This window comes from Cucurbita pepo, chromosome LG01, assembly GCF_002806865.2.
Source record: "Cucurbita pepo subsp. pepo cultivar mu-cu-16 chromosome LG01, ASM280686v2, whole genome shotgun sequence".
Taxonomy (NCBI): Eukaryota; Viridiplantae; Streptophyta; class Magnoliopsida; order Cucurbitales; family Cucurbitaceae; genus Cucurbita; species Cucurbita pepo.
In genome coordinates this window covers 56,860-67,507 of record NC_036638.1, presented here as the reverse complement: position 1 = coordinate 67,507, position 10,648 = coordinate 56,860, and the positions used below count along the sequence as shown (strand labels likewise).

General features: G+C 38.4%; 1 protein-coding gene across 1 annotated transcript in view; it reads right to left on the bottom strand.

Moving 5' to 3' along the window:
• Positions 1-12: 12 nt before the first annotated feature.
• LOC111781335 overlaps positions 13-10,648 on the bottom strand; it is an 11,120-nt gene continuing 484 nt past the window's right edge. Inside the window, exons 3-16 of the mRNA XM_023661870.1 lie at positions 10,030-10,578; positions 8,385-9,572; positions 7,982-8,309; positions 7,236-7,491; positions 6,931-7,147; positions 6,490-6,842; positions 5,856-6,380; positions 4,549-5,752; positions 4,084-4,437; positions 3,648-3,885; positions 744-3,379; positions 525-652; positions 209-435; positions 13-166 (exon numbers count right to left, since the gene is read on the bottom strand). Coding sequence (XP_023517638.1) covers positions 105-166; positions 209-435; positions 525-652; positions 744-3,379; positions 3,648-3,885; positions 4,084-4,437; positions 4,549-5,752; positions 5,856-6,380; positions 6,490-6,842; positions 6,931-7,147; positions 7,236-7,491; positions 7,982-8,309; positions 8,385-9,572; positions 10,030-10,578 — 8,265 coding nt within the window. The 3' untranslated portion in view covers positions 13-104. The remainder of the gene's footprint in view (positions 167-208; positions 436-524; positions 653-743; positions 3,380-3,647; positions 3,886-4,083; positions 4,438-4,548; positions 5,753-5,855; positions 6,381-6,489; positions 6,843-6,930; positions 7,148-7,235; positions 7,492-7,981; positions 8,310-8,384; positions 9,573-10,029; positions 10,579-10,648) is intronic.

Genomic DNA, 10,648 nt, shown 5'->3' with positions numbered 1-10,648 from the left:
GGGGCAGCGATATCTTGAATATATTCAATAAGTTAATTAGATTAGTTATCACAGCAACTCAACTAAATACTTCCCCCACGTTAGGAATAGCCATGCATTATCATTTAACTCCTACGACCCTTTCCCCTCTTGTTGTTCTTTGACTTCCCTTTCCCTTTCCCTTTCCCTTTCCCATTCCCATTCCCGTTCCCGTTCCCGTTCCCATTCCCGTTCCCTTTCCCGTTCCCTTTCCCTTTCCCCTTCTTATCCAAAACAGCCTCAGCTTTTCCTCCTTCACAATCTTGATCATCAATCGACCTCTGATCCACTTCCACTTCAGGATCATCATGTAGTAGTAGTAGTAGTAGTTTACTCAAGATAGGCTCCAACTCCATCCTCCTCGAATAGACTCTCTTTGATATCGATACCACTTGAGATACATTTTCCTTGGGATCGCTGGCATCAAATTCGTTTGGCAACAGAATGTTAGCATTACGATAGAAGAAGCAAGAAGATTATGAACAGAATGTAAAACAGTTTGATACCTCATGCTTAAAGCAGTAGATAGTAAATTTAATTCCATAACCAACCCATCCACTACTTCAAAACGAATCTCCTCATCCGCTTTGCTTCTTGCGGCACTTAAATGCTTAACCCATCTCTCCACATCCATCTGCAACAATAAGCCACGCAAAAGGGATATGTTGTTTTCAATTACATGCTTCATCTGATGTCAAAAACAACGACATGAGCGTTAATGTTACCTTGATTTGCAAGGCGTTTGACAGATTGCTCTTCCCCTCCATTTCATTCTCCAACATTCTCAATGCTTCAAACATTTCCCAAAAACCGACAGACATGGGTGAATATCCATCATTTTCACTATTATTAGATTTCATCCTCTTGTTTTCATCCAAAGCCAAGCTAGAAGAGGATGGAATAGCCATGCATCCCACTTTCGATGCTACCATTTTGCTGGTTGTTATACCAACATCTTGCCCTTTGGGAGCTTCGACTCGAGGTTGCGAACTTTCAACTTCCTTTGGGAATAAAGCCTTCAGTACATCATCCATACAACGACTGACATTCAAGTTGACAGTAGTTGCATCTCTACAAGTGAGTTGTTGGAAATTTCCATCCAAACTCACAATAACCATTGGGTTTCCAATTCCCTTGAAGAATCCGGCAATCATATTTAAGTTATCAGTTGGTACATAAAAACTTTTGTTTCCCTTAAGCACGTTGCAAAATTCCGTGGGTAAATGCTCAGTGATGTAGTTGCGACCAAGCAGATTGCGGAGTACATCGAAGCAAATGCCAAAGTTCAGATGAAGCAAACATGTGACAACCACCAACCTCCTTACCAGTATCGGATAGCAGTTCAAGTTTGTATGTGTCTTCCTCAACCACTCCATTGTTGCTCTCCTGTCGAAAAGAAGTTCCTGATGAATTTGAGCCAAAAACAAAAGCGTCGGTTGAAAAGAATGTTGTGTTTGAGCTCCCAGCATGGAAATTATATCGGAATTTCCTTCATGGAAGATGAGCCATTCAAGAAAAGAGGAGTTTGTAGTGATAAGGTATCCCCCTTTCATGAATGATACCATAATCAGAAGCCTTTCGACCAGGTACATGAAACAGAAAGGCGAAATATAATCCCGCATGTGGACCCAGTTCGTATTGTACGTGTCCCTCAGAGCTTCATGAAACCTCCACACAAGAGATATCTCTTTTGCGGGGTTCCTCCTTGCTTCATTCTCTGCGCTCCTACTGTTGCAAAGCTCTTGAATGAATGCACTCCAAGGAGGATTCTCCTTTGACCATTCTGCTATTTGTTCACACAACTTCTTATCGAGTTTGCCAGATCCAAGAATAAGCATTGCAACGCTTCCAACTCGGCCATAAGTTAGTTGATTCTGTAAGCTAACCTTCTCGGCCACAATTTCATTCATCATATTACGATAAACCCCAGTAACTCGTAGAGATATCACACTCTCCTTCAAAGAAACTACACAATCTGGTGGAAATAAATGAGTTTGGATTTCCGATATTGCCAACTTACAGAATCTCTCTAACTGCTGTTTATCATGGTATCTATGTTCCAAATATGGGCTATCTAGAAGGAGTTTTGCAACCTCAAACATGTGAGTGAGAAGCCTACACCGGCTGAACGTCAAGAAACCGATACGGTTGGAGAAATTATAAAGGTGATCTAGATTTTCTAAAACCTCGAGTCCAGAAGAAAACAGTTCTAAGCTCCAATAGTTCCTGGCAGATAATGAAAATTGGGTAACATCAATGGACACCAATTTACCGTTCCTATGAACGAACCTTTCATCAACTTTTTTGGCCCAATCAGCATCAGAGTTGAGCAATACGTGTCTGTTGTTCAGTCTCCAAACTCCAAAGAAATTTAAACAGAACTCGCCATAAGGGTCCGCATCGTTCACACCAACACACCTAAGACTCTCGAGAACATTCAAAATTCTATCCTTCCAGCAATGCCAAAAGTAAACCAAAGTTTCAACGGACACCTGATTCTTTGAAACCATTTCTTCTGAATGCTTGGTCAGATCAGAAACCAATTCACCTTCCCAAGTGTATTTTGATGTTTTCAAATGCAAATGGGCATCCACAATCTTTCTAACACATATCATTTCTCCACGAACACTGTCGTGGTTCCTAGAAGCAGTTAGATATCCTGTCAGAGCTTCCACGTTTCCATTTTCATCAGACAAAATATCAGCCTCTATACAAATGCAGTCGTATAATTCTTTAGAGTCATTTTCCGCTAACAACCTGGCCTTTCTCAAAAGATCCTTCTTTCCTTCAAAATCCTTCAAGGGCCAACCTTTGCTTCCTGGTGACCAAAGAGAGTTGGCGAGGACGTAGCGTACAAGAAGCGTGGATGCCTCACTAAAATTTCCTGCCTTGCCATGAAGATCAGCCACATGAACCAGATCAGCTTTTGACTCTGCAATCTTTACAGCTTCCAAAAAGTTTCCCAGTTCTTCTTCCAACACAAGAAGCTCATCGAGGCAATTCAAGGACTTCAAGAAGTTACGCATCAAATCTACGGATCGAAAACTTTTAACAGACTTTATCATGGATCTACTGTCCCCGCAGTTGTGAAAATGAAGAGCACATTTTTGTATGAATTCTTGTTCAAGGTCCTCTATTTCCTTACTTCTGGATGCATGGTGTTCGAGTCCGGCATCTTGTTTCCAGGATAAAATGTATTGCAAACCAACGTCAAACAATTTCCCTTTAGAGCAAGTATTCAAGCACGCAGAGAAACAATTTGCCCTGGCAAATAAATCAGCAGCACGGTTGTAGCACTTTGCTAGAAGAAAACACTCTCCTGCCCTCTCTAGCTGCCCACATTTCTCCTCAAAAATTGCCCCTGCAGGAATCACGTTTTCACAACGTTCTAATTACTACTTATATCCCTAAAACAATCATTACGAAAACATAGGGGGAAAGGGAAAGGACATCATCAAAGATTGAATTCTAAAACCAAATATTCTGACCAACATCTCCAGCAAGGAGAAAAAAAGCAATAAACACTCTGCTTTGCTCTTATTACAGGAATAGTTGAAACTTGGAAGGAGATCAAACAAACAGGTTTAAACCCAATACAGGAAACAAAGAAAACAAGGAATTGCACGTACCTCCCCTTTCAAACTCTCCTATATCGAAAAAGCATTGGGCAGCGGTATCAGCCTTCCCAATTGCTTCAAATATTTCTGCTGCTTCTCTTAGGATTGCCTTTGATTCCACAGGCTTTGCATTGTGGATCTGTTCTGCAAAAGCTCTAAGACCAGAGGCCTTGGATCTTCTTTCCCAATAAACATCTTCAGCCTTCTCAAAACACATTGTTGCCATTTTGTAGTTGCCCTCATGATATAGCTGTGTAAGAGATGGAAGAATTAGACTTTGGGCAAGGATAAAATCTATATACATCCTTCACAACCTCCTGCAAAGAAAACTAGCATGTTTCTGATAGAAAATGGAATAAAAAGAAGAGAATCAATACTAAGAAATTCGAAAAACAGTAACCACCAACAAAATCTGAGTCAAAGAACTAGAATTGGATGACATCCTAACCTTGAGCCCTTGTGATCTCCAGTCCTCCTTACTGCATGAGGCTAGCATGGATTGAGCAAGGGAATCATTCAACTGTTGAACTTGCACCACACACTTTATCTTCCAATACTCAAACAGAGGTTCAGAATGCTGTTTTGTATCCTCACAAAACCAGAGTCTCTGCCTTGTGCGAGTCACCGCAACGTACAATTGCTTCAGCTCAGAGCACAAAATGTTATGTTTTGACATACTAAATTGTGGGATGGAGTGAGGCAGGCTGGAGTCAAGCATGTCCAGTTCCTCCATATATTTGTAAATAACCCTCCACTTATTTTTCAAAGGCGAGGAACCGAAAAAATTGTATAATAGCACATCCTACAGATACATGTAGGAAACTAGAATAGTGAGGGCGCTACAACTTTTTAGGTATGTTAGAAGAAACCTCATCTGATCATCTAATAGTAAAACATAAAAGAAGTTTTTTACCTGAAACTCAAGCCCTTTGCACTCCACTATAGTAAGAACAAGTGCCTTCTTTCCAACAATGTTCAAGATCTCTTTCTGGGCAGATTCATCCCGTACCAATATTACCTGCTCAGCTCCAAACCCTTCCATACTACTGCTGCCAACACTACTTCTATTTCCAAATATCAATTTTATTGCATTTTCATTGTTTCCACATTCAAGCAGCACTGGGGATTCTCCAGCAATGAGGCTCGTCTCGGGTTTCAAAATGTCAAGGGATTGTGGGAAAAAATGATAGAGAAGATCAATTACGCTCTGCGATAGATTTAGAACTCCGGAATGGGTTCGGAAATTTTGACTTAGACAAAAAATCTCCGAGATGCATCCTTTATCTTTTCTTTCACAACCTCCACTAATTATGTTGGGTTGCACAAACTTTTTGTAAAACAAAGACCTTATATCCTGGAACCTAAAATCAATCCCCCTAGCAATGGTCTGAGCTGTGTCACCTGAAAACACAAACCCCTCTTCAACATTTCTGCACACATAACTGAAAAGAGCAATTTGAGTCATGCTCAAATCCTGCACTTCATCAATGTAAATAAAATCCATTTTGTCACCCTCATATCCTTGACTTCTAAGGCGACGATGCAAATCCATAACAAAGTCACCCAAATCGAACTCTCTGTTATTCATCTTCATTTTTTCGTAACTTTGGAAGATATCATAAATGATCTCTCTCTCCACCCTACTTAAGCTGGATGTTCGGCCCTCAGACAGTAGAACATAAGCTTGTTTACTTAGTTTACCATCACCTGCATCAATGGATCGAGGATCACCTTTTATATGTGAAATAATCTCAGTGAACACTCTATAACAGTCTAGCCTTTTCGTTAGTTGTGCATTGAAATGGGGCCAATAAGAAGAACTAAAACGATCATAGTTAACTTCGTTCTTCCGGATAAAAGATTGCAAGGCAACAGACCTTGAACCGCGAGTTTGAGCATATAACAGATGTCTTGCATCACAAAATCTCTCAAAATACGGATCGCGCAAAGTTCCATCAAGCATCATCAAGAACTTGTAGAAAGTTGTCACAAGAGGATATGAGTTGGTTGGAATATTGGTTAAGGAATCTGGGACATCCATGAATTCAGTTTCTAAGTCATCCATATTTTCCATATTAAAATCAGCCTTTCGCTTAGAATCCCCACCACAGGCATAGCTGTAAATAAAGGAGTAAATTGCATTAAATTCAATAAAGCATAGTCAAGACCAAACATAAATTATAGTTTATAAATCAAATTAAATATTGAAAAGGTGGGGACCTTTTCAAGTGAGATACATGCTGCCTAACAGCATAACAAAGTTTTGGACTAACTGTGAGGAAAAACTGCCGCAAAACAGCTTCATTTTTCTGTATTGTACTCGTTGAAATCTCACTTTTTGTAGTAACATCACCTTCGACGCCATATGATCCTGCTGCCAAATAATGCAACTTCTCCTTCTGATATAACTTCATGGTCAATACAGTAGTTTTCCCAGTTCCAGAGCGTCCAAGTATGAAACTGCTCCTGGGATAAAGAATAATCCCTAGTTCTTCCTCTGTCACTTCAAATGGGAGATCCAACTCAACGTCATCTCTATCAGAAAGCAAATGACTTAGCACACCAGATGTTAAGGAGTAAAATTTCATCAGTAACAAACTATCTTTGACTTTCGAATTCTCAACATAACTTCTCCCACCGTAATCAACGCCTCGTAAGTCATCCCTATTAGAATTGTCAGTATTGCTCTTGTACCGTACAAGCTCTGATAAGAATGCCCAAGTCTTGGGAACTTCCAAAAAACCCCTTAACAATAAAGGAAAATTCAAAACGATAAGAGACCATTTGGAAGTAAAGCAAAAGATTTAAATCAGAATATATAAAATCTTTTTCCTAATCACCACCACACACTCACTCATCATAGCATATCTCTTCACAAAGATTGATGTATTCATCAGTGTAGGAGCGGAATAAGTTGCCAAGATGTTTGACCAATTTTGAAATATCCTCCAACGGCAGCACATCCCAAATCCTTAAAACTTGCATGTACGCTGCCTCTTTCATTATATCAATGGCACAGATAACATAGAGGCATTCGACCTTGATTTTCTTCAAAATCCTCGTTGAACTTCCACATACCAGATTTAAGTCCCTCCTTTTGGGCCTCCATCCACCGGAAAGTTTGAGTAGAAGATTCAATATCTTCTTCTTCATCTCCATGGTTGACGATTTCTTGAATGATTTCAAAAATCTATCACTGAATAGAACCTATGCATGTCAAACGAAGAAATTAAGAGATCGCTAGTGGAGCAAACAAAAATAAATAAAATGATGAGAAACTATGAGAGTCTTGAACCTTCCATCTAGCATTTCTGAAAAGAATACTGTCTCCTTTCAATAAATCATCAAGTTGATTGAATTCTTCCTTGATATCCAATATAGCTTTGGCCAAGTTCTCGTCATCGTCAGCATTAAAGAAACAACCACGATTCTTAGCATCACGAACCAAATGAGCCCAAGAAGACTCGCTATTCGACAATGTTTTATCATTCCCTAATATCCATAGACAATATCTGATGTATACCAATAGGCAGTAAGTCTTCACCCAATATATGATGAAGCAAATATAGAATTACAAAGAAGAAGGGTAAGCAACAGTACCTAGCTCTTGTAAGAGCTACATTTGTCCTCTGATCACATGATAAGAATCCAAGTGAAGAACCTGTATTTGATCTAACAGTAGATATAATGATTATATCCTCTTCCCCACCTTGAAAGCCATCAACAGTTTTCACCTTCACACTAAACCCATCAAGGTTATCGTATCTGTGTCCAATTTTCTCTTTAATAGTGGTTACTTGAGCAGAATATGGTGATATAACACCAATGCTTAGATTCCCTTCTGAGTTTTTCCACTCTACAAAAAGAGTGATAAAAACAAAAATACAACGCTGTATAATCTTCTGTATTCATAAGATAAAAAACTAAAAGAAAAGTTAAAAATTCCAGTCATGCTCTTCAAAAGCCAGTCAAAACAGAAGCTTTCAATACTGCTGTTCTATAGTCCCACAAACAGTCTCCCTAGTACACATTTTCACATACTAATCTTTTTCTGATCTTTCTATAGTTTTTTTCCCTAAATGTTGCTTCTCAACTACCTATCAAACAAAGAAATTTTCTGTTAGAGATTCATTCAACGTCTCTGTTGATTTCACAGGATTGCACATGTTTTTCAATGACAATTCACTAACATTATCACAACAAAGAGGAATTATAACAACAATGTAGCATGAAACAATTTGATGAAAACGAAACTTGGAAAGCCCGATCGTACTTGAGACAAAACTCAATTGAAAAGAAAAAAAGAAATACGTGATAAAAGTTGCAGGAGAGTGAAGTAGACAAACCTTTATACAATCTTTGCACTATTTTCGAAGCAACAGCCACCTCGAGCATATTCTTTCGACTATGTCCAATATCATCTTTCTCCTCTCTTCCATAACCTATGTTTATGAAAGAATATGGCCCAAACATGGATTTAAAAAGATAGTTCTTCTGATAGTTTAAACTCGTAACATTTGGACCATCTAAAATCTGACTAAAATAGAATTTTGAATTAGGGAATAAACTAATAGATGGATGCATTCTGTACTGCACATTCAGAAGGTGTCTTGGGTGGCCCAAAGAGCTGAACCTCTCGAATAAACTTCTTCCAAAGCCAGCATCATCAGCAAGCTTTAAAAGAAAGGAGTAAAAAGGTCAGAACTCAAGTATCTAAAACAGTAATTGTTGAGAAATAAAATATTGTACCTTGCTTTCAACCATTGCTGGTAATTGGCACTCGTCGCCTATGAGTATAACATGCTTGATATACGGAAGTCGTAATGCAATCAACGACTCGCACTCTTTTAGTTGTGCTGCTTCATCAATTACTAATACTTTGAAAGGGTCTATCGACATAGAATGTAACCTATACGAACTTGAAGCGGTGGAAAAGACCAAAGTCGCATTCTGAAAGAAAAAATGCTCAATTGACAGTCTGTCTGTGACTTTTGGAAGCTTGAGTGCAGTTAAGGAGCAATGAAGAGATTTTAAAATAGAAAGGCAGTCACTTCTTGTCATGTTGAACAAGCACGCAAAATCTGTACATGTATGAAGAGCTTCACCATCAGTGGGACATGAAAAAACATCCTCAAGTGCTTCAGAATCAAGGGATTCTCGAGACAGTAAATCTTCAAAACAATCTAGTTTTTTAACAAGAGAAGTCACATCCTTAAAATCATGCTCCGAAAGGCATTTCCTAGGTAAATGGGTAATGAAGAATGCAAGACAAGCTCGGAGTCGAGAACCAAGAAACACGACTCTCTCTCTCGCAAATTCAAGAAGAGATTTGCCAACCACCTTATCATCTTTAGCTTCCCTTACACAGCCCTTCTCATCAGTTTCTTTATCATCGACATCATCTTGTTTTACTTCATTTTCCAAAAACATATTGTACTGAGAAACACAATCTTCAAGAAAATCAGTCATGGATGCAAAGCAATGCCTCCAACCAGTGAGGAACTCCACAAGTTTCCCAACTCGAAAATCTAAAAAGATTTCCTCAACGTTTGAATCAACTTTGAGCCTCTCATTATTTCCAAATAAAAGAATATCTCCCAAAGAATATAATGAACAATCGGGTCCATATTCTAGTTCATGCAGCTCCTTGACCAAATTAAGGACTCTTGAGGCCACTTCCACAATGGCAACATTTGTTGGAGCTACTATGATAGTTCTGCATCTATTCTGCATTAAATTTAAGAGCAATACACTGACCGTTTTCGTCTTTCCAGTCCCAGGTGGCCCCCATATAAGGTCAACAGAAGATTCCTGCACAAGACTCACTTTGTTAAGGCATGACAAAACCGCTCTCACTTGAGAGTCATTCAAGGACGATAGAAAACCGGCATTCAATTTTCGATCCAAAAGCCTGGACATGTCGTGATTTTCATTATCCTGTTGTGCAAAAAAGGGAAAAAAAAAAAAAGTTCTTTACTTTTGAAGAAACACAAGAGTAAAAGCATTAGCAATATATAGAATCATATCATAGCAGAAAATTTAGTATCTTCTAAAAAATAAAAGAAAAATAGATCAACAATATTTTGGTGTTCATGTTAGAAAAAAGAAAAAAGAAGGATCTTAAAATGCTAAAACAACTCAAAGTAAATTTTGAGATGATACCATTTCTGTCTCTCTGGCTTGGCGCAAATTCCACCACCTATTGTTTAGTTGTAGTTGAACAAAATTTTATGTGAATTGAAATAGTTTATTGTAATCTTCTCATAACATGGCCAACCCTTTTTACAATTTTACCCCAATTTTGATGAAAGAATACTTTCATTTCTTACAGTAAAACAAATAAACCGCTAACTCAAACATTTGACTTTTTTGTGTAAGAACAAAGTTGACTCACCAACTGAGAGGGGCATAGAATTTTCAAGATGATCTTCGACTTGACATTCATCTGTAATGCATTCCATATTCTTGTTATTGGAAGTATGTTGAACAAATATACCACAAACATCGATTTGTCGATCATTTCCAAGTTATTTACAGATACTTTCACTTTAAAAGAAGTGGAGTTGAGATCATCCTCGCTCTCATCATAATTGGAGATTTTATGAACAACACCTAAACTCCAAGATTTCCCCATTCTTTCGAAATCCGTAGCAACTTCAGGTTTGATATCTGCCAAAATAATTACATCGCCAGGTAAAACTTTGTAAGACTCCTTGCCGATACGGTTAAATCTTTTCTTCCATCCATTAACTTTGCAGTCATATGATGCGGTATTATGCGGCCTACATTCTTCAAAACTAATCACTTCAGCAAACGGCGCAGCTGATATAGCATCGATGCCCATACAAGAACAGAGATGAGCTCTTGTCTCCTCCAGTAAAGGGTACAGAAATGATCCAAAATAGCTCTCCACATTGTCAAAAGACTGTGGAATCTTTTCAATCTACCAAAAAACAAAGGATAAAANATCTACCAAAAAACAAACAATAATCCTCACATTTACTTGAGAAAAA